The sequence below is a fragment of the Mastigoproctus giganteus genome, chromosome 4 (genome assembly GCF_048544385.1).
Source record: "Mastigoproctus giganteus isolate SK-2022 chromosome 4, ASM4854438v1, whole genome shotgun sequence".
Lineage (NCBI taxonomy): Eukaryota > Metazoa > Arthropoda > Arachnida > Uropygi > Thelyphonidae > Mastigoproctus > Mastigoproctus giganteus.
Genome location: NC_143578.1, coordinates 207,596,693 through 207,620,894, shown reverse-complemented (window position 1 = coordinate 207,620,894; position 24,202 = coordinate 207,596,693). Strand labels below are relative to the sequence as shown.

The following is a 24,202-nucleotide window of genomic DNA, read 5'->3' as shown; positions in this document are numbered from 1 at the left end:
TTGGAATAAGTGGGAGGGAAGCTCATCATGGGGAAAAACTTTTTAAAATAAACTAGATGATCATTATTAATACCAACATGTTAGAGAAAGCACCAGGGGTTAGAATATCATGCAGTCATCAGATGGAAGATGAAGAAATATGTTGCAATTGATAAAGGTAAAGGCACGGGTTTTAACTTCAGAAGAGGGGACTTTGACAGTTTAAGGTGCTATATAGCATCTGTGAATTGGGTGGATTGCCAAGGGATGGCGAATAAATTTGAATTAAGGAATACAGTCAGTTCTGCTATAACACGTCTTTTCGCAATGCAGATTTGCTCCAACGTGATTGATATATTAGGGAACAATGAGACTATAATGCAATTTTAACATTGGCTCATGTGCAATTTCATCTGCAAGTAACACCAGGTGAATGCAAAACCCGGCACCAAGCTGAACATAGTGACCTGCATAGCAAAACATACAAGTTTACAAAGCTTAAAAATATGTCAAACGTCAAATGTGTGAGAGCTATATTTCCCATTTACTGTAACTGTGTTGGTCAGAGATACTGTTGTCATTCGCTGTATCCACAAGTTTTTTGTTCAAACAGAAATTTCGTGAGATGGGATAGTGTGAGTGGAGAAGCACATTTCTGGAGGTCACTACCATAAAACAATAAAATTAATTTGCAGTTCCCGGTTTATTGGGCTTTTCTGTTAGTGCAGTCTAATTATAAATGGGTAGTAAACTTGATCTTACTGCATTTGAAATAATAGCGATAGCTGAAATTCTGTGGGTTTTCACATTATGGTGAAATGTGTTTCCCCTTCCTCTTCAATCTTATAAAAAACATAAATTTTCAGAATCTTTTCTTTTTTGCATGCAGTGTTCATCATTATTGATTACTTATCTTTTTTACTGTTTTATATTTTACAATCCAAAAAGAAAAAAAAAAAAGTCTGTGAATAGAAATATCAATTAGTGTGTATATATTACATTAATAATTAAGCATGAACATAAGCATACATAGTCTCCTACCAATACAACTAAATGGGAAATATAGCTCTCATACATTTGAAGTTTAACATGTTTATATGCAGGTTCAACGTATGAGGTTCACGTATGAGTTTCTGCCTTAAAGGCAGAAACACACTACATATTCTCACCTTACACATGTGGACATCGTGTATCACTTACCTCAGTTCACCCATGTGTGTCTTGGACTGTTCTCCCACATTTGTTAACTTTTCTTTATAAAAAGTATATTCATACAGCATCCCAGACATGGGTAAGCATCCTGTTTCCAAGAAGCCAAGCAGTGAGTGCAAAAGGAAACCATTAAGTATAGAAGAGAAACTTGAAATAATAAAACGTTTTGAAAGAAATGAGAGAATATGTGCTATCTTGAGAGCAGCAGGCTTAAGTGAATCCACATTGCGTACCATCAGAGACAATACCACGAAAATAAAAGCTACGTGTACAGCTGGAACAACTTCAAGTGCGGCAAAGTCAATTAGAACAAGGCCTAAAGAAATAGATGAAATGAAAGGCTGCTAAGTATATGGATTGAAGACTAAACCAAAAAAAAAAAAAATCAGGGCAAGCTTTCTCACAGTGAAAGAGAAAGCATTAACTATATATGAAGACCTTAAAAAGAAATCACCAAATCCTGCAGAAGTGGTTTGTTTAGTGGCTCCAAACACCATTACTCTTTTCACAATGTTAAGCTATCTGGCAAAGCTGCAAGTGCAGATGAGAAAGTGGCAAAGGCATTTCCATCTGTGGTACAGAAAATAATTGAAGGCAGCAGCTACACATTGGATCGGATTTTCAACCTGGATGAAACAGGCCTCTATTGGAAACGTATGCCTTCAAGGACCTACATCTCTATTAATGACCTTCCATTGATTGGAAATCCTATCCATAGTTTTGCTAAAGATAGCACATTGCATTCTATAGGTCTATATAACTGATATTTTAGTTGAACCTTACAATGATGCTTCCAAGAATTATTGAAAAAAAAAGAACTTAGATTATAAAATTCTAATAACACACCAAGCCATCCTCAGATGGTTGCTGAACTCTCTCCGAATATCAAATTTATCTTTTTAACCTCTGAACACGTCTCTACTACAGCCCCTTGACCAGCGTGTGATAGCAGCATTTAAGGCCTACTAAATATTTAAGGTGAACATTCAAGATGTTAATTGCTGCTATTGAAGGTGACAAGGCACAAACTGTAATAGAATTTTGGAAGAGATTTAACATCAAAGTTGCCATTGATATGATGTAGAAGCCTGGAATGATGTTACAAAAGACTGCTTGAATCGTGTGTGGCGGAAACTTACCCCTCATTTAATTCGTGAGGTTGAAGGCTTTGAACCTTCAGAGCAACTAAAACAAATCAAAGCAGGTTGCTCTTGAAAAAGAAGTTGGTTTCGATAAAGTAGAAAATGAAGATGTAGAAGAGCTAAAATGTCACAATGATGATCTATCTACTGAAGACTTGCAACAACTTGTTGCAGCCGGTCAAGATGAGGATGACAATGAAGTCCAGCAGGCTGCCCCAAGAGAACTTAAAACAACAGTTATCAGCTCCTTTAAAGGGAATTGAAAAGCACCTGCAGTGGATTGAAGATAATCATTGTAATGCTGAAAGTAGCAGGATAGTGCTTGGTGGCATTTGGAACCATACAGGCACCTCCTGTATGAAAGGAGGAGGCAGAAAAGCAACAAAAGCTAAATAGCTATTTTAAACCAGTGCAGCGCAGAAGAAAGAAAAGCAGGACAGTGAATCACACCCTTCCACATTGGGTATAACAACATTTCGTCATAAGAATGATAACCCTCCTTCTACCTCTTTGCCTTCAAGCAAAGCCTACTACTCACCAGCTACAGCCCTTCACCACACCTACTTCAAACAAGCAAACGTCATAGCTTTCAAGATAAAGTGCTATATTTACTGTAATATTTATTTATTTATTAGAAATTTCAGATGTTTAAACCTGTATTAGCAATTTTATTGGGTTTCTATATATATATATATATATATATATATATATATATATTTTTTTTTAGTGTTTTACTTACCAGACTGAACATTTTTTTTTGAGTGCTCTGCCCCTATCCCTATTTTTCCCATAAGCCCTGTTGTTTTTAATGCACAAAATACCATAACACGAAGATTTTTAGGAATACATGTACCGTATTATAGCAGAACTAACTGTATTTTAAAGCAAAAATCACAGAAGCCACGAACGCATACAAACCTTTAAGAAAATATTGCAGGAAGAGGGTGCCGAAATGGATGACTGCAAAACTGGCTGGTAAAATTGAGCAGAAAAGGATAGCATGGGACAGTTACAGTGTGACAAAAGTAGTGAAGCATACAACAGGTACAACTTAAACCTGTAATAGTACCACAAATAGTATCAAAGTTAAACTTCAGTTGCCACCTCTCAGCCCATATGCTCAGCTTTTCTAGAACCTGTTGCAGCAGCGTAGCATCATTAACAACACTGTTGACCTTTGTATTGTCTGCAAACTTGGATATTAAGCCTGAAATACCATCATCAATAAATACAGAAAACACAATAGACTCAACACTTGTGGGACTCCACGAAGAGCAGTGTTCATTGTCAACCATTCCTTTATCCATAGCAGCAATTTGCCTCCAAGCCACACTGCTCCAATTTGTGCAGCATTCTTCCATGTACAACAGCATCAAAAGCCTTTCTAATATCCAAATATATGATATCAAAATTATTCTTTGTATCCAGTTCCTTTGTGACCACATCATAGAATCCAATCAAATCGATCAGACAAGACTTCATTAACAAACCCATGATGTGTCCGAGCTATAACTGAAGTCTTTTCTAGATGGTCCTGCAGTGCTTCTTTAACCAGTGCCTCTATTCATTTCCCTGGAACAGAAGTTAAACTAACAGGTCTGTAATCGCTTGTCTCACCCTTTGATCCTCCTTTCTGAATTGGAGTCACATTTTGCATATCTCCAGTGCAATGGTACCTCCCTGAGTCCAAAGAAGCTCTCATAATTATGGCTAAAGGTTTGATTACTTCCTTTGCTGCCTCGTTTAATATAACTGAATAGATCCCATCCACCCCAGGTGCCTTTCTTATGTTTATCTTCAACAATTTCTACTCCACTTGCTCTCACTTATTACAAAATCATCTAGCTCACTGCCAGAGTTTAATTCACCTCTGGCATTAATCCTCCCTGAATAACTCCTCATGTGAGTGTAGATGAAAATACTCATTTAGTTTCTGAGCTACATGAGCAGGATCATCAACAGTTGAACCATCGATATCAAGTGGACCAATCTGATTCATCCCCTTCCTTCTAGAGTTTACATAAATAAAGAACTCTTTGCTGTTTTTCTTTGCGTTCTTTGCCAAAAATTTCTCATAATCTGCCTATGCCTGCCTAACCTCCTTCATTACTTGGTTACAGACCATCTTATATCTATCATAGGCTTCCGTTACACATACATTAACATTTACCTGTTAATGTATATGTATCCCATGCATTTTTCTTCTCTGCGACATGTCTCATTAGTTCATCTGACATCCATTTAGGCCTTAACCTTGAACAATATTTCTTAGTTGGTATGAAAAGCCTAGTAGCTTCCAAGATTATTTCTTTGAATGCTTCCCATTTTGAATTTGCTGTTAGTAACATCATCAGTTGGTGACACTGTATAGAATTTAAATATTGTCTCAGACTACCATAGTCACCTTTACGAAAGCAAAAACCCTTTCTTTTACCCCTGATAGTAGTTACCTCTTTGAGTAAATCCCACTTCAGAACACTGTGATCACTGCCACATAGTGGTACCTTTATCTGCATATACTTAATGCATGAAGAATCACTACTGATAATCAGATCAAAAGTATTACTCCCTCTAGTTTCCTCCCGAACATGCTGCTGTAGAAAACAAACATCCAGTAAATCCACAAAAGCCTTGCTAGTGTGTGAGTGACCAACCCACAAATTCCAGTCAATATCTGGGAAATAAAATTCCCCCATAAGACACTCTGATTTACTGGCCCACTCTATTTCTCTGTACAGTTGTTTATTATACTCATCAGTCATTAGGCCTATAACACTCCTACTCTCAATTTTGCTTTCCCAGTGCTTATATGTCACACTAAACTGACTCGACACTGCACTGTCCAGCCATGTTGACTGCCGTATTTCCTTGGATTTTGCGTGTTTCTTTACTAATAGCATTACCCCTCACCCCTCCTCTCTTCCTATCCTGTCTATCCTTTCTGTACACATTCTACTCCCCAAATTCCAGTTCTGCATTCCTTATATCTGTGTGACACCACGTTTCTGATATCCCAACAATATCTGCCTTTGATGTTTTGACTAACACCTCATATTCATCAAATTTATTTACCAAACTCCTAGCATTGGTGTAGCCACAAGTATACATGCACTTGTTCCTGTTCTTAGCTACCCTAACACAAGGTAGCTAAGCACTGGAAAAAATTCAACCCTAACTCACCGCTTTTTTCCAACATTGACCTATACTTGTTAATACCTATGTATACTTGTACATACCTGTGTATGTAGTTGCAAAAAAAGTTTTAAACAAAACAAATCCAAAACAGTTTTACGATCGGTGTTTTTTGAAGCTATGCAAAAAGAAACCATGTTAAGTCCCAAAGCAACACTCGTCTGAGACCAACAAAATCAATCACTTTGCGAAAAAGACCATTAAAATCCAATTGCATACCATTGATGGAATTCAAACAAAAGGCTTTTCCATCCAGCATGGAGGGTGGAGGGAGGTAGTGATCATAACTGCTGTGCTATATGTGAGGAGCAAAAACAAACAAGCATTATAACATACTTTTCACCACCCTTCAAAATATAGTATGTCATATACATGTTATAGTAACATTTAAATTTGGTATAACGTTTGAAACTAAATGGAATTTTAAAATATTAAATGGTAATTACTTAAGACTGCTAATCACAACTCTATGCCAGCCAAATATTAACCTTTAGTTTTCCTTCCTGATGCAAGAAAATCAAAGTTAGGCTTGTCTCTTGAGTAACAATGAAATTTTGGACAATCGCCAGTCAGAAGTCTATAAGCAACTGCACCAATGCACCACAAATTCAGCTGTTTACCTGCATAGATATGTTAAATGAGAAAAACTTTAAATATACAATAATTGTAATTTACTTAATTTACACTGAAAGGACAGAATTTGTGGAACATCTGGTTCCTGGGCAACATGACGCTGTCAGCTCTCTCACTAGTCGACGAACACCACTTGAGAGGTATATAGGTACACTGCATCACTGCATTCACATAGACAGTAATTCAATGTCACTATGCATAAACATCGTGAGTTAACAGGCTTTGAAAGAGGGATGATAGTGGGTGCCTGATGATGTGTCACTCTACAAAGGGTACTAGGAAAGTTTTGCAATATGACGCAACAATGAATCACAGGAAGCTGCTTGTTGCTGCATGTTGAGACATGTTCAAACGTGCATAGTAGCCACCGTGCCAAGTCGATGGGCTCAGTTATTCATTAGTAGTGAGAGTGTAAAGTGCTTGCGATGGCATCGTGGTCACGAAATGAGATAAGGACAGTTTTGCGGTATAATTTCGTGCGTGGTTTAACCATAGACCAGTGCTTAGAAGAAATGACTCTTGCACTAGATGATGATTGTCCACATCGTACAACGATATTCAGGTGGTATAGAGAATTCCAAAGGGGAAATTTCACTCTGGAGGATTCTGAGAGGCCGGGAAGGCCACGAACGTCAGTTACGGAGGAAAACGTTACTGCTGTGAGGAAAATGCTTGACGAAAACAGGCGAGTGAATTACCAACAGATAGAGGATACTTTGGGCCTAAATGCACCAGCAATTCGTTCGATTCTGCAAGATCATTTGCACGTGAAGAAACTTTGTTCTCTCTGGGTGCCGCATCAACTGACTGAAGAGCAGATGACACGACGTGTGACTTGGTGCCGGGAGATGTTAAAAAAGTTTGATAAGGGACAATCTCGGTATGTGAACAACATTGTGACAGGTGACGAGACTTGGCTGTACTATTACGATCTGCCGACCAAGGCTCAAAACAAAGTTTGGGTCTTTGATGATGACGACACACCCGTAATTGTCAGAAAATCCCGATCTGTAAAGAAGAAAATGATAGCTGTATTTTTCAAATTGAGTGGAATTGTGGAACGTGTCGTTTTGGACACGCAGAAGACAGTCACAGCTAAGTGGTATACTGAACAATGCCTGCCTAAAGTCATTGGATCTATGAAGAACCTGCGGCCAAAGTCAAGAATGGACACCTGGTACCTCCATCACGATAATGCTGCAGCTCACCGCGCCAAAGCCTGCACAGAATATTTGACCACTACAGGACTGAAACTTCTCGAGCACCCTCCCTACAGTCCAGACCTTGCTCCCTGCGACTTTGCACTGTTCCCGCATGTGAAAATGAAGCTAAAAGGGAGGCGGTTTTCCAGTGATGAGGACCTTCTACGGGCTTGGGACAACGAGTGTGCTTTACTCCCTAGTGAAACTTGGCAGAACTGGTTTAAAGATTGGTTTCGGAGGATGGAGAGGTGTATTGAATGTAAAGGAAATTACTTTGAAAAAATTAAATAAACAAAGCTGTATTGCAAAACTTTCCTAGTACCCTTTGTATTGCGGAGGTGGTATAGAAATTGCACTATCCCCGTTCGAAAGTATCAAGTGTATCAGGAATATGCCATTGCAGCAATAACATCTCATCGTGAACAGGACTGTGGGTGGAGAAAGCTGGTGGATGAACGTGGCCATCGACGTCTGTCTCGCATTGTTTCAGCCAACTGGAGAGTGACAGTGGCACAAATCACCACAGACTTCAATGAGGGAGATGCCAAGAAACATCTCTACCAAGACCATCAGATGATCATTAGCCACAATAGGTTATGGGAGCCTCCGACCCACCAGAGTCCCATTTCTAACACCATGACACAGGACTCTATGTCTCAACTGGGCGAAAGAACATCAGCACTGGACCTGGATGATTGGAGACAGGTCTCCTGGTCTGATGAGTCTCATTTCCAGTTATTTAAAGTGGATGGGAGGGTGCATATCAGGAGGAAACTGCATGAAGCTGTGCACCCGTCATGTCATTAAGGAACTGTTCAGGCAGGTGGAAGGCCGGTAATGGTCTGGATGTATTCAACTGGCAGACATTGTGACCTCTGGTACATCTAGACATATCTCTGAATGGTCCAGGTCATGGTCATCGTGTACCCACAAGGCAATAGACACTTCCAGCAGAACAATGCGCCTCTCCACAGAGCCGTGGTGACTAGAACATGGTTCAAAGAACATTCCGCAGATTTTACCAACATGGAAATTGCCTCCCTGTTCACTGGACATGAACCCTGTGGAGCATCTTTGGGATGGTGTGGAAAGGTTCGTTCGAGCTTTGGATCCTCCACTCAAGGATGCGATGGAATTATGGACAGCAGTGCAGCAAGCATGGATAGAAATACTTGTGGAATGCTTTCGTGAACTAGCGGACTCAATGCCTCGCCGTGTGCCTGCCCTTATCTGGGCCTACCTGTTACTATGTTGGTATCCCATAATTTCTGTCCACTCCGTGTATATACTGTATATTGTAATTCAAAGTGCTTTCAACATTTTCAGACTTGCTGTAATGGTTGAGAAAATGCAAGGGTCAAAGAAATAAATAACAAAACACATTTACCAAAAAGAAATAGTTAAAAACAGGCACAGTGTAAATGGCATCCAATTTTACTTGCAATAATGGCATGTTCACTGATATTCCACAATTTTTTTTGTTTATATTGTAATTGTGAATTCTACAAGTCCAGAGCATGGTGCTGTTAAAGTATAACACAAAAAAAAAAAAAAAACTTTATATTTCAGCACAATCACTAGGTCAGAAGAGTTTACAACTAATCATTTTTGACAATACAAACATTAACTGTGTTTAGCAGTGACATAACTGAAACCATGGCCAATTGAAATGCATGCCCATGCTGACGGCTCATATTAAATAAGGAGTTTCTTATTTGAGAAGTGATTAGAGATTTTATTTTTATGAGAGTGGTTCAATATGAATGACAATTTTTTTTTATTTCCATCTTAAAAAAACATTGAGATGCAAAGCAGCAATCATTGAGTGGACAGATATCCATTGATGGAGCTGAGTGATTTGCACCAGAATGCAGTTGCATGCATTTTAGTTAACTGTCATTCAAATCTACATGACTAGTAAATATGGTTAATGATTGTATTCATTGTTAAAATTAGTTGTAAACTCTTCTGAACTAGTGGTCGTGCTGAAGTATAAACAGAACATCAGCATGTGTAGGCACAGAAAGACTAGTTAATCAGCTCAGTATCATGAAGAACCAAATTCTGTTGCATAATTTTATAACAAAAATATGAAACGGGATGAAAGTTTTACCAGATTTAAGTCTTGATATGAGAATGAATGTTTATGATAATCACAGGCATGATAAGTAGTTCATAGTAGGTCATGAAAACACAGCCAACTAATTCCTTGTTTGCGAACAGAGAACATTTGTTAATTCTAGGACCATTCAAAGAATTGATGACCTCAAAATGATTGAGGGGCATTGGTTCATTTGCCGACAACAAATATGGATATCAGTATAATGGAACAAATCTTCCATAAGAAGATTAAGTGTGGCAAAAGTCTATTCACATTACATACCTAATATTCCACTTTTTAAAAATCATTTTGCCATGCAATCCTGGTGCAACAAAAGAAGCTTCTACAAAAAGAGTGTTGGGAATTAGCAAGAGGAGATGGTAAAAATGTTTAGATAAAGAGGAATTTTATCTCAGGAAGTAACAATAATTTGTATTGCTGATATACAGGGTGTTCCATGTAAAACCGGCCCGCCTTATGCTGATGTGATATTCATTTTTGAACAACTCCCATTCGAAGCTGTTCAAAGAATGAATTTTAGGCAAATCATTTCAGTTTGTGTTGCTCAATATGCATTTGGCACTCATAAGTGATAAGTGTGTGAGATTATCATCAAGAATGCCATATTCTGTGCAAGAAAGGATTTGTATAGTGGAAGCCTATGTACATACTGGCTCTTTTAAGGAAACACAGGAATTTTTTTCTGAGAAATTTCCTGTTGCTACCATCCCAGCTAAGAGTACTATTCAGTGCTTACTTGCAAAATGACGGACAATGGGTTCCATTGTAAATGCACCGAGAAATCGTCTATCCTCTGTTAGGACTGCAGAGGTGGTGTTGAACATTCAAAAGAGAATTTTAGCTAGCCTTGGAAAATCTATCAGGAAATTGTCACAACAAATTGGAGTGAAAGCAACTTCTTGTTTTCGTGTACTTCATTACCTGAAATTGAAACCCTATTGCATGACATGTGTCCAAGAATTACTGCCTTATGCAGCAAAACGGATTGCAGATGGTGAACTCGACCCACTGCTTTATTTCATGAGTGATGAGGCATATTCCATCTTTCTGGTTATGTGAATTCATATAACACTCGATACTGGTGCCAAAAATCCTAACAGCTTACATCAGAAACTGCTTCACGACCAGAAAAATCGGGGTATGGTTATGTGTTTATCTCTATAGTTGTCTGACAGCACCAGGGGTTTCCCCCATCTCCGCATGGTGTGTGGTTTCTGGCAATCAAAACGTCAGCCCAGTATTTTTTGGCACTACGGTGAACATAGCAATTTATCTTCAGATTTTTGAGAACCTCTACACTCAGTTAACAGAACACGAGCATGAAAACTGCTACTTTCAACAGGGTGGTGCCACATGTCACAGTGTCTCATGAATCACTGGCCCATGTTTGTGACAGTTTCACAGAGGAACACACAGTTGGCAAAGGATTGTGGCCGCCACATTCTCCAGATTTGTCTTTGTGTGACTTTTACCTGTGGGGATATTTGAAAGGAAGAGTTTACCTCCACACAACAAATGAACTGAAGGACAGCATTCAAAGAAATATTGAGGCTATCACCGTCACTGTTTTGCATCATGTCACTTGAATGTGATTACACGTGCACAAAAGTGTATAGATGCACAAGGACATCATTTCCAGCATCTCTTATAACTGTGTACATTCGGAGAGAATAAATAAAGTTACTTTTGACTGAGTTTTTTGCATTTATCTCATTATACTCCTGTCTAGATTTCTCTCATTATTTTGCCAATGACTGGGGACGGTTTTACGTGAAAAACCCTGTAGTATACCAATAAATTTTTTTAAAAAAATTAACATTCCTATTTTAACTATTGCATATTTAATTATTTATATTTAACTGAACTAATAATTATTTTTATAGTTGAAATTGATAAAAAAAATTGATAAATAAAAATATTCATCAAACTTTTTAGTTTGATAAATATTTTCAATTGATTGTTATATTATATCATGGTGGGGTTTTAGAAATTTATAGTGCATCTTGCTTCATCTCCTTCATTGAATTTCAATCTTAACCCACAAAAAAAAAGGTGATTTATTAAAATACTTAACTTTTATTTTTGCAAGTAAATAAAACAAGAAAATAAAAAAACTAGAAAAAACTTTAAAGTAAATAAAAACCCAACTTTCATTAACATTTAACAAACTACATGATTTTAGATGTTACTGGAATGTTTACTGAACTTTCCAGTAAGTACACCCCCTGTCTTTGAAAGCTATACAACCCTATGGCATGGAGTGCAAATATTATTCCCTCTCTGGATCAGGAGTTCTTACTATAAGTTTGCTAGGTAATTATATTTAACACAAAAAAAAAAGGATTGAAGACTTACTTGAAAGATTTTCTAAGACTTTCATCCTTGATCTAAAAATCTGCTCCCACATCTTCCCTGCCCTCTGTTAAATGTAAAATATAATTAATATCCAAGTTCGTTTTTTTTCCCTTCAGAATGTTAATATTCTGACATTGTAAGACTCGTGTTTTGTTAATGGCATACTCCAATCACAAATGTCTCGAACTTGAGAGCGTAAGGTATAACATAAAACTAGATAGCGTAATACGTATCACTGCATTAGCTTTGTATAGTCATGTGTAGTATAGTATAGTCTATTAATCAATTAAATTTATTAACCTTATTAATTTCATTGTTAATTAATTAAATTGTATTTAAATGGAAATCAGGTCCCAGACTAGAGCAGCAAAGCAACATGCACAAAGGAGCAGGAGTGCTGTAGCTCAGGGCAGAACCGAAGGGGGCAAAAAATATGCCTAAAAAATGTGCAATTTGTGAAATGTTTGCAGAACTTTCTGGAACAGGACATGACCTGGCCAAGGAGGGTGTCTGTGTGTGTGTGTGCTAGGTGCAGAGAAACTAGGTGCCAACTCAGCGATCTGATGGGAGTCTATGAGAGTTTGAAGAGTAGGGTAGATACCTTCAAAGGAATTAAAATGGTGGACCCATCAAGCTCTCAGCTGCCCAACTCAACACCACAGCTCACTCTTGTGCATCAGGCAACACAGTGGCAATCTTCAGAGCAGGACGTGCTGGTCCCACAGGAGCTAGTTATTGTTGGTGACTATATTGTCAGGGAGATAGGAAATATATTGTGCAAAAAGGATAGGTGGAACAGGACATGTCTGCCAGGAGCAAAAGTAGATGACGCTGTAGAGGAGATATCATTTTTTAAGGGCACAAAAGGTGATATTGTTGAACATACTGGAACTAATGACATTAAGTGTAGGAGATTTGCAGACTTCCTTAGCAAGCAAAGGTCAATGTTGAAACAAATTTGCAAGTTAGGGTTGAATTTCAAAGTGTCTGCAATTCTGCCCAGACGTGATAGGAGGCTGTATATGATGAAAGCCTGGTCAATCAATTCGTCCCTCAAGAGACTGTGCAAGGCTCCTGTGGTAGAATTTTTCTCATCGTGGTCTGTGCTCGTTAACAGAAGAGACTGCTTCTACGGCAATGGGATACACTTAAATAGAAAAAATTGTGCAACAGTATTTGCTGATGCTATCGAGGCAGTGTTAGGTGGGTCAGAAAAGTGATAGCTTAGAAGGATTCACAGACTAATAGATTAACAGTAGCCGCAGACACCAGTGAAAGTGATTCTTGCACTGTTTCTACTGGAATTTTCTTTCCAGGCTGCTTAATGGAATATTTATTCCATTAAGCAGCCTGGAAAGCAACATGCTGGGGATTTCCAGGACGACTATTTTTTTTTTTTTTTTATGTAAACCCCAAACACGAGAGGTATTAGAACCTATAGTACTTAGTACCGTGCTTGGGTTGGAGATTGAGAAGATGAAAGAAGATATTTGTTGACATTGGACTTGAACTTCTGTAGACTGTAATTTTCAGGAAATATGTATGGAGGAAGGTTGTTCCAGAAAACGGCAGTTGAATGAATAAACGAGGAAGATGAAAAGTTGGTTCTTTGAGTTTGAAGTTGGAGAGTAAATGGATGTTGGCTGGTGGCGGCACATGTTCGGACTGTTTTGAAAGAGAAAGCGGGAATTATAGAAGCCAATTCAGAAGAACAGTGCCCATGGAATTATCTGTAGAAGAGGCATGCAGCAGAAACAGTACGTCTATGAGACATTGAGTGGAGAGACTCTGTTAGAGATGAATCATTAATTAACCTAACTGCCCTCTTCTGAATGGAATCAAGAACTGAGAGAGGTTTTGGGGGCACCACCCCAGATGTGGAAACAATATTCCATGGCTGGGTGGATATGCAATTTATACAGGGTGAGCAGCTGTTTGGAATTTAAGTAACACTAAGAGAAAAAGAGAAAACTAAGTTTTTTAGATGTATAGGAAGCAATATTTGTAATGTGCTTGTGCCAAGAGAGATTAGAAGTCAGGGTAATCCCCAAAAGAGATATATCATTTTGCCTAGAAATCAGAGTGTCACTAAAGATAAGCATAGGAGCAGAAGTATCCTTTTTGTGAGATATAAGACAAGACTGAGTTTTAGAAGGGTTGAAATCAACTAAGTTGTCTTTGCCCCACTGGAGAATTACCCGAAGATCGGCATTTAAGGAATTGGTAACAGATTTTGGAGAAGTTGAAGCTGATTGAGCAGGACAAGATTTCTCAAAATGGAAAGTGGAATGCAATGTGCTATCATCAGCAAAACTATGGATAGGATTTCCAGTCAATGGAAGAAGGTCATTAATATACAGGAGGAAAAGAGTGGGAGGAAAGAACTGAACCTTGGGAGACACCGGCATTAGTGGAGAAGTTAGAAGACAGAGAGCCATCTACTATCACCCTCAATGAGCGATCAGAGAGAAAATTGGATAACCAATTACTAAAAACAGTTCGCAAACCATAAGATGAAAGCTTGTTTAGAAGACCTTTAGGCCAAACACGATCGAAAGCCTTTGAGATATCAAGAGCAATTGCTTGTGTTTCACCGAACCTTTCCATTGAATTAGTCCATAAATGGGTAACATAAGCCAGAATATCACCAGTGGATCGACACTGACAGAATCCATACTGGCGATCTTTGATCAGACGGAAGGTTTCTAGGTAGTTTAAGAGTTGGCGGTTAATTGCTTTCGACATTACTTTAGAAAGAGTAGAAGTAATTGCAATGGGACGATAATTGGATGGGAGGGATTTGTCACCCTTTTTAGGAACTGTCTGGATATGAGCAAATTTCCAAGCAGAAGGAAAAACACCTTTGGAATAAGGAAGTGAAAAAATTCGGCAAATAATAGGAGTAAGTTCAGGAGCACAGGTTTTGAGAACAAGTGGAGAAATACCATCGGGAACTGGAGCTTTCTTAGCATCAAGATTGGTCAAAATCCTTCTGACATCCTTTTGACGGAAGACCATAGGATGCATTGCATGGAGCGTGTTGGGAATGGTGGGAGGTGTTTTACCAAGATCATTAATACATGAGTTGGAAGGAAAATGGGATTCTAGCAGGTCAGCTTTATCCTTGGCTGAAGTGACAACAGAACCATCTGGTCTGGACAGAGGTGGGAGCAGAGATGGGCAAAAGTTGCAGCCAATAGCTTTGGCAAGAGACCAGAATGCTCGACTACAATTAGGGCAAGAAGCGAGTTTTCTACTCTTAGCCTGTTGAAACTCTAGTTTGGACTGATTAATAACTGCTTTACAATTGTTGCGAGCTTTGGTGTAGGCAGAAAATGAAACTGGAGAATTAGAAACAAGCCAATTACGATATGCAACGTTCTTCTCTTGAACAGCCTTAGCACATTTATTGGAAAACCAAGGTTTATTTAAAGGACAAGATTTTAAAGTGGAGTGTGGGATAAAGGATTCCATTCCTGCAAGAATAATTTCACTGACACAATCTGAGCAAACGTTGACATCAGAAGTTTTAAAACAATAATCCGACCAAGGAAAAGAAGAAAAGAAGTCTCGCAGGTCATCTCATTTTGTATTCTCGTAATGCCAAACAACATGAGGTTGGGAACAGCCATGAGATAAAGGCTCCATTGGAGAAGAGACAATCACCAAGTTGTGATCTGAAGTGCCTAAAGGACCTCTCACTTCGACCGTGTACTTAGAAGGGTTGTTTGTGAGAAAAAGATCAAGCATATTGGCTGTATGATTAGGATTGTCCAGTATTCTTGTAGGTAAATGAAGAATCTGTGCAAGGTCATTAGTAATTGCAAAAGCCTCAGCATCTCGACCAGCTGGGTCGGTATGACTAGAAAAACGGAAGCCAACTGGAGTTGTGAACATTAAAATCACCAAGAAAAATTACCTCACTGTTAGGAAAGTTGGACTGGAGAAAGTCATGTTGCAAAGAGAGGAAGTCAAAGAGCTCCAAGTGATTAGTGGAGTTGGGAGAACAGTAGAGACAACAGATGAATTTGACACAATGAGGTAGAGAGATTTTAAGCCAGAGAAGATCAAAGAGAGGAGATTCCAAATTGCCAAGTCTCTGACAGGGAATATCAGAACGGACATATGCACAAGTACCACCTTTAAGGCAAAAGGAATCATACAGCGAATTATTTGGGCATCTGAGATGAGCAGTAGTTGAATCAACCGATAACTGAGATTCTGTCAGAAAAAGTACATGGGGTTTGGCAGACTGTAAGTGGAAATGGACATTGTTGAGATTAGAATTTCAAATCCAAGATTAGAATTTCAAATCAAATCCAAAATAGAATTTCAATGCCCTATCCAAGTAATGAAATTTTTGGATAGGGCATACACACGGTAAGAATATACCCAGATCCTTGACATAACGTGGCCTCGACAATGCTCCCCTGCATACACACTACTTGGACTCCCTCCAGTCACCAATCTGGCAGAGTAGAGGTAGCAAGGTTATACACTAGCTGATCCGGAAGCCTCCTAGAGAGTTACCAATAGGTTTGGTCCGGTGTACTAACTAGCGGCCGGCCTGCAACACCGTTTTAGAGCTGTACCCTCGAAATGTAAGGAATATTGGATCTTACCACGATGTTCATCATAACCTCAAAAGTCATCAAGAAAAAAGTAAATATATGAGCTGTGTTAGGATAACTAGGAGTAAGAATTGGTGCATGTACACCAATGCTAGGAGTATAGTAAATAAATTTGATGAATTTGAGCTGCTGGTGAAGACATCTAAGATGGATATTGTTGGGATATCAGAGAGGTGGTGTCACACAGAGATAAAGAATGCAGAATTGGAATTTGGGGAGTACAATGTATACAGAAAGGATAGAAAGGGAGGAGGGGTCATGCTGTTATTTAAGAAATACATAAAATCTAAGGAAGTGTATCCAGTTGACATAATGGTCACTGCAATGTTGAGTCAGTTTGTTGTGATGTAACACTGGGAACGCAAAAATTAGAGTAGGAGTGTGTTATAATCCTGACTCTGATGAGTACAACGAACAACTGTACAGAGAAATAGAGTAGGCCAGTAAATCAGAATGGGAGATTTTAACTTCCCAGATATTGACTGGAACTTGTAGGTTATTATTATTATTATTAGCCATATGGTGCAAGGAAGCTGGGTGTGCCAAGCCCATACTCACCAGATGTAAGCCCTTGAGGTTAATTATTATGCCCAACCCACGACCCCGAGATTAAGAGTCTTGTGCTCTACCAACTGAACTAGCCGGGCACAAAAGAATTTCAGAGGGATTTGAGCTGAGGTCTTTGAATTCAGGAGCAACTGCTTTAACCACTGGGCTACTGAGGCATTTTTAAATCGCACACTAGCAAGGCTTTTATTTGATTTATTGGATGATTGTTTTCTACAGCAGCATGTTCAAGAGGCAACTGTAGGGAGTAATACTCTTGATCTGATTATCAGTAGTGATTCTTCATGCATTAAGAATCTGCAGATAAAGGAACCACTAGGTGGCAGTGACCACAGTGTGCTGATGTGGGATTTACTTAAATATGTAACTACCATCAGGGGTAAAGGGAAAGAATTCTGCTTTCATAAAGGTAAATACAATGGTCTCAGATGGTTTTTAAATTCTATAGAATGGGATCAACTGATGATGTTACCAACAGCAAATTCTAAATGGGAAACGTTCAAGAAAGTAATCTAGGAAGCTACTATGCTTTTTGTCCCAACTGAGAAATACTGTTCAAGGTTTAGGCCTAAATGGATAGCAGCTGAACTAATGAGACTTGTGGCAGACAAGAAAAATGCATGGAATGCATATAAATTATCAGGTGACACAGAAGACTATGGTAGATATAAGCTAGTCTGTGATTAAGCCACAAAGGAGGTTAGGCAGGCAAAGGGAGATTATGAGAAATCTTTGGCAAAGGATGCAAAGAAAAACAGCAAAAACTTCTTTACTTATGTAAACTCTAGAAGGACGGGGATGAGTCAGATTGGTCCACTTCATATTGATGGTTCAATTGTTGATGAACCTGCTGAAGTAGCTGACAAACTGAATGAGTATGTTGCGTCTACATTCTGACATGAGGAAGTCTGTAGAGAAGTGGAGGCCAGACGTTTATCAAACTCTAGCAAGAAGCTAAATGATTTTGCAATAACTGAGAGCAAAATGGAGGAGAAATTGTTGAAATTGAACATAAAAAAGGCACCTGAGGTGGATAGGATCTATCCAGTTATATTAAAGGAGGCAGCAAAGGAAGTAAGCAAACCTTTAACTATAATTATGAAAGCTTCCTTTGACTCAGGGAGGTCCCCAAGGATTGGAGATGTGCAAATTTGTCCCCAATTCACAAAAGGGGATCACAAAGGGTTACATGAGTAATTACAGACCTGTTAGTTTAACTTCTGTTCCAAGGAAAATAGTGGAGTCACTGGTTAAAGAACTGCAGGATCATCTGCAGTAATAATTCAGCCACAGCATGGGTCTTGTCTGGCAAATTTTATTGGATACTATGATGTGGTCACAAAGGAACTGGATGCAAAAAATAATTTTGATATCATATCTTTGATTTTAGGGAAACTTTTGATACTGTTGCACCTGGATGACTACTGTACAAATTGGAGCACTATGGCATTAAGGGCAAATTGCTACAATGGATAAAAGGATGGTTGATTGGAGAAGACAGAGTGGTAATCAATGGATGCTCTTCATGGACTTATGTTATGAGTGGAGTCCCCCAGGGTTCGGTGTTGGGCCCAGTGTTATTTTCTGTATTTATCACTGATATGGATGAAGGTATATCAGGGTTAATGTCTAAGTTTGCAAACGATATGAAGGTTGGCAGGGTTGTTAACGACACTAATGATAGTATACTACTGCAACAGAATCTAGAAAAGTTGAGCAGATGGGCTGAGAGGTGGCAAGTGAAGTTTAGCATTGACAAATGTAAAGTACTGCATATGGTTAGCAGTAACCCCACAGTAACATATCAACTGTGTGGTACTACACTCAGCGGGGCAGACAGTGAAAAAGACTTGGGGGGATTTGTGCAGTCAGATATGAAGTTTTTTGAGCGGTGCAGACAGTCTACAAGAGTAGCTCATGATGTCTTGTCAATGATATACAGAAATATCATGTCAATGATATACAGAAATATCATGTCAATGATATACAGAGAAGAGCAACGAGATTAGTGAGTGGAACAAAGGGTTGGTCTTACCAAGAAAAACTTCATTCTGCAAATTGCCGCATCTGGAGACTAGGCACCTGTGAGGTGATCTAATTGAGGTGTATAAGGCCTTGAATGGTTTGAGCAAGCTCAATGCTGATGGGATTCTTCCTCTTGCTTAGATTACTCACCTGAGTGCCATAAATTCAAATTGAGAAAAGACAATTATAGAATAGATGTGTGGAAATTTGCCTTTAGCTAGCGTGTGGTTAATAGCTGGAACAAACTTCCATCTGTCGTAGTGGAGATTGAAAACTTAAATAAGTTTAAGGCAGAACGAGACAAGCATTTGGAGTGAATAGAGGGGTGAAATGAGTAGGTTTTTTTTTTTATTTTTTGGCCGATGCCAAATATGCTTGCTTTCTTGCATCATATGTCTCTATTAATGCTAATGGATGTGTTTTCTATAATATGAGTAGGAAGGTTCTCTAACTACACAAATATGCGGTCAGTCTGGATATTAAAAAGCAGACCTTCATATCCTTAATTAATTTGATAGGGCATGGATTCAACTAGTGGTCGAAAGGTACTGACCTGGCTTCATTTTTAGCTATTACAGTAGCAATGATTGCTCTAATATTTTCAGTAATATAGGTGGGATAATGTGCACTTTTGTATCATGGTATAATGTGTCTCAATTTTCAGCAGGGATTTAGATCTTAGTCCCTTCTTCTACAAATCTGGAGATTTTGGAGAGAGAGAGGCAACGCTGAATTCAAGTTCTTCCAACCATTCACAAACAGACCTAGTGTGATTCACAGTTTTATTATCATCTGAAAAAAGGGTATCTCTTTCAGAATAAAATTCATACGTCGGAAAGAATGGGAAAAATGTCCATCCTTTCAAACATATCTTGCATAATCATTAAACTTACCACAGCTTGTGACAACAAGTGGTAGTTGTCTCATGTGGTTTCCTCCAGCCATAGCCATTCAATCTGCAAATTGGGATTCCTCAGACTAAAATGCCTGTTTCCGGGCATTGGCTAAAGGAGCCCATATAAGATTTTCTGGTAAAACAGGTTCCTCCTTCCCTCCTCCACGATAGGAATGGCTAGAGCCAAACATTAGAATTTATAGTGCAGTTCACTGTGTACTGTTTCAGCATATATGAATGGGTATATTTTCATCTGCATTCAAACTGTCTTGCAATTTCTCAACAATTTTACTGGTCTGGTGCCATGATCTCCAGTCCCTCTTTAATTTTGGATATAACAGTTTACAACTTGAGATTTCCATAATTACTGCCCAAGAACCAACAGTCTTTTTTTGAAAATCTGTTATACCAGGCACTTTGCCTATCTCAATGTTAAATTTAGGTCCGTGTCTGTGCTGACAATATTGAACGCATCAAGAGTGATCACATTGCAATCCCAAAATACAAGTACATTAACTTTGCATTATGTACAGTGGCAGACAAAAAAAACTGCTTCACCTTAACAAAAGTAACATTGTAGTGAAACATATAAGATATTGTTTGATTACAGTCATTTTGTTTGTCACAAAGCAAAGGTATTGCATAAGACAATGCTTCTATTGCATCAGCCTTTTCTATAAATACGGCATTTGAAGGGTATATACATACTCATTAGTATTCTGTTTTGCAGAGGTGTAAGCATGGCTCCATATGTTCCATTGACACCAAGAAAAAAAGTGTAGCTGTTGCTCTGTCCCAGGAAGGGACTTCTGCACATGCTATTGCTGATAAAATAAGCGTATTTTTATCGCTGATAAAACACACTTTAATTCCAGTATCCCGGCTGCTGAAATTAAGGCGTGAAACCGGTGATGTGAAAAGAAGACCTGGTTCAGGCCATAAGAGAGCGACTATGCCTTCCCAAGATTGATATTTAAAATGGCTGTGCCTTCGTAATCACCATGCTAGTGCTCCTGATCTAAAACTGGACTTTGAGATGGCCTCCAGTGTTGAAATAACTGCACGAAATATCCAAGGACAGCTTTTGGAATGTGGTCTTCTGCATGCCTATCGGCCCAAGAAGCCTTTGTTGACCAAAAAAATGAGGAAGAAGTGACTTGCTTGGGCTAAAATGCATGTTTCATGGACAATACAGCAATGGGACACTATCATCTTTTCTGACAAATTGAAATTCAACTTGCATGCCTCGGATGAGAAGTAATATGTCAGAAGACGAAAATCAGAGGCATACCATCCTGACTGCATAACATCGACTGTAAATTCCCTGCTGGTCAGATGGTCTGGGGATTCATAACAAGCAAAGGGGTGGGACGAATTAAGTTTATTAATGGAACAGTGAATGCAGAAACCTACATTCTTGTAGGTTTCTACATTCACTACTATCTTGGATCACAACACAGACATCCAAAACTGCATTTTTCAACAGGACTTAGCACCTTGCCATGCAGCAAAATTGGTAAGTTTTATGCTATCTAGATTTAATGATGAGTTTGTCTTCTTGTCTCACAAGGCTTTAAACATACTTACACCAATGTTTTCCCTCATTTTTCTCCCATAAAGTGCAGTCAAACCTCAAAAATGCTGGCATTATAGTGTTGGACTGGCCTGGCAACAGTGCAGATTTGAACCCTATTGAAAATTGCTGGTACATAATGTCATCTAAAATTGCTCAGAAGAAGCCAACAAGTAAGATTCACTATATCCTTATAGTGAATTATTAATAATATCATTGCTCCTGATCTAAAACTGGAATCATTAATTATTATAGTATAGTAAGTAAGATTCAGCTGCAGGAGAGCATTGTATGGGTGTGGTACCATGAAATTGGGCAACCGTATAAGTTAACTCTATGCCAGATCGTTGCAACTCGAGGAGGAAAAATAAAATATTCAGGACTTATTTTGCTGATTTACAGTACATAATACTATTATGTTAACTTGTCATTTCAGTTTGCAATAAAATGTACGTTTGGTTCTCATGATTGCCATTTACATGATTTCTCATATTGCCATTAATTATGCTTTTTACCCTCTGAGTAGATATTTATGGCAATTAGATATATCAGGTGGAGTCTTTTTATTGGATTTCATTCACAAGGTGTCTCAAAAATATTGGTACAAACGTTTAGGGGAGGTAGGCAACATCTAAAGGAAGGTGAATCGCTTAGGAACCCATAACCGGAAACGTCACGGGAAAGTAGTAGCAGAGGCACAAGAAGCAGAAATGACACAAGCCAGTAATTGGTGGCAAACATTTATTTGGCATATTAACAATGGAGTACGAGATGGATGCATTTCATGATGTTACAACAGATGCTCGAAGGTTCCACCATGAGAGGCGATGCATGCATGACACCGACGCAGCATGGATTGGCGGACATGGTCGAACACACATGGAGTTTCTTTGACAGTAGCAGCAGCAGCGCAGACAAGTCTCGCCAAGAGATCCATTTCTGTCTCCACAGGCAATTCATACACGATAGATTTGAGGGCTCCACAGAAAGAAATCAAGGCTCGATAAATCAGGTGAGCGTGGGGGATAGGCAACGAGTTCACCACGGCCAATCCATCGACACCCAAAACGCCTGTTCAAATGGTCACGAACACACCTTCCATAATGCGCAGGCGCCCTGTCATGTTGAAACCAAATGTTGCATCTCACATTTGCTGGAACATCATCAAGTAACCCTAGTAGAACTTGTTCAAGAAAGATCCGATATTTAGCGGAGTTCATGCGGGATGATAACAGGTATGGGCCGACTAAGCAGTCACTGACCATACCTGCCCACACATTTATTGCGAAGCGATGTTGTGCCACATGGGGGTGCACACCACCATGTGGGTTGTCGTGAGCCCACACATGAGTATTGTGCTGATTGAATAAGCCTTCCCTAGTGAAATAAGCCTCATACGTGAACAAAACATAAGTTGGAAAATTCAAGTCTTGAACACTTCCTTGGAGAAACCACTGCGCAAAAGCCACATGTGCAGGATGATCTTGGGGGAGCAGTAACTGAACCCTTTGGAGATGAAAGGGGTGTAAGGAATCGTCATGCCAGACACGCTGTACACTGCAACAAGACACTCCTAAGGCAGAGGCAACGGAACGTGTGCTGGTAGTAGGTTTATTCTGGACGGCATTCAACGCACTTTCTTCCATGGCAGGAGTTCGCATCGAACGTGGTCTGCCCGCACTACTCCTGTTACCTCTAAATGACCCATAATCGCACAAATTTTGATGCACACATGCGCAAACAAACGGTGGTCCGGTACATGTCTGTCTGGGAAGCGTTCCCCATAAATTTGTTGAGCGGCTCGTCTATTGCCCTCTGCTAATCCATACGGTAGGTGCATGTCTGCCAGCTCACAGTTCGTATATCAATGCATGCTCTTCGTGCGGCGACTATTGCTTGAATGAGTAAACCAGAAATTTTCCCTCTCGTGAGCTGATGAATAGCGCCGTGTACTGACTTATGGTGAAGTTTCCGATTATGGGTTCCTATGCAATTCACATTCCTTTAGATGTTACCTACCTCCCCTAAACATTTGTACCAATATTTTTGAGACACCCTGTATATCCCATGTAACAAATGCATTTCGAACATTTCTGCAACCCACAATACAGCGCAAAACACATTTGCAAAATTCATGAGTGATGCAGTGTTTTTGTCCGCCACTGTATATGCAAATGAGGCAGAATCTTGAATACTGTCATTCTGGTTGACGGGATTCTAACCCAAGCCTTTTCACCTGGATGTGCGAGAATGGTGATTATAACCACTGTGCTACCTGCAAGGGCTGCACAATGGTTATAAAAGAAAAGAAAATTGCAGGACTACACACTGCTTGATTATAACTCTATAACAGTATAACATTCCTGAGAGGCAGTGCTTGGAGTAATGAAATTGAACTTCTAGTTGAAGTTAATTTCATTACACCAAAGAACTTCAATTCATTGCTCAAAATATTAGTGTTCTTTCATTTTTAAATGCAAATATTACAATAAAAAGGGTAAAAAACGAATTAGAGTGGTGGAAATTGGTAATTATAGTTTGTTTTCCTTTCAAGGTCATTTTAACAAATGCAAAATAGCATTTATGGGAAATCAGCCAGGTTGTAAGTCATTATCACATGATGAGACATTAAAAATGGGGTTAGCTATAAAGAGCTTTAGCTGTATTTCTATTT

General features: G+C 39.0%; 1 protein-coding gene across 1 annotated transcript in view; it reads right to left on the bottom strand.

Moving 5' to 3' along the window:
- Positions 1-11,894, bottom strand: part of LOC150087352 (uncharacterized) — an 88,501-nt gene extending 76,607 nt beyond the window's left edge. The window contains exons 1-2 of the mRNA XM_090372016.1: positions 11,838-11,894; positions 6,014-6,145 (exon numbers count right to left, since the gene is read on the bottom strand). Coding sequence (XP_090228142.1) covers positions 6,014-6,145; positions 11,838-11,889 — 184 coding nt within the window. The 5' untranslated portion in view covers positions 11,890-11,894. The remainder of the gene's footprint in view (positions 1-6,013; positions 6,146-11,837) is intronic.
- Between the last annotated feature and the right edge of the window lie 12,308 nt (positions 11,895-24,202).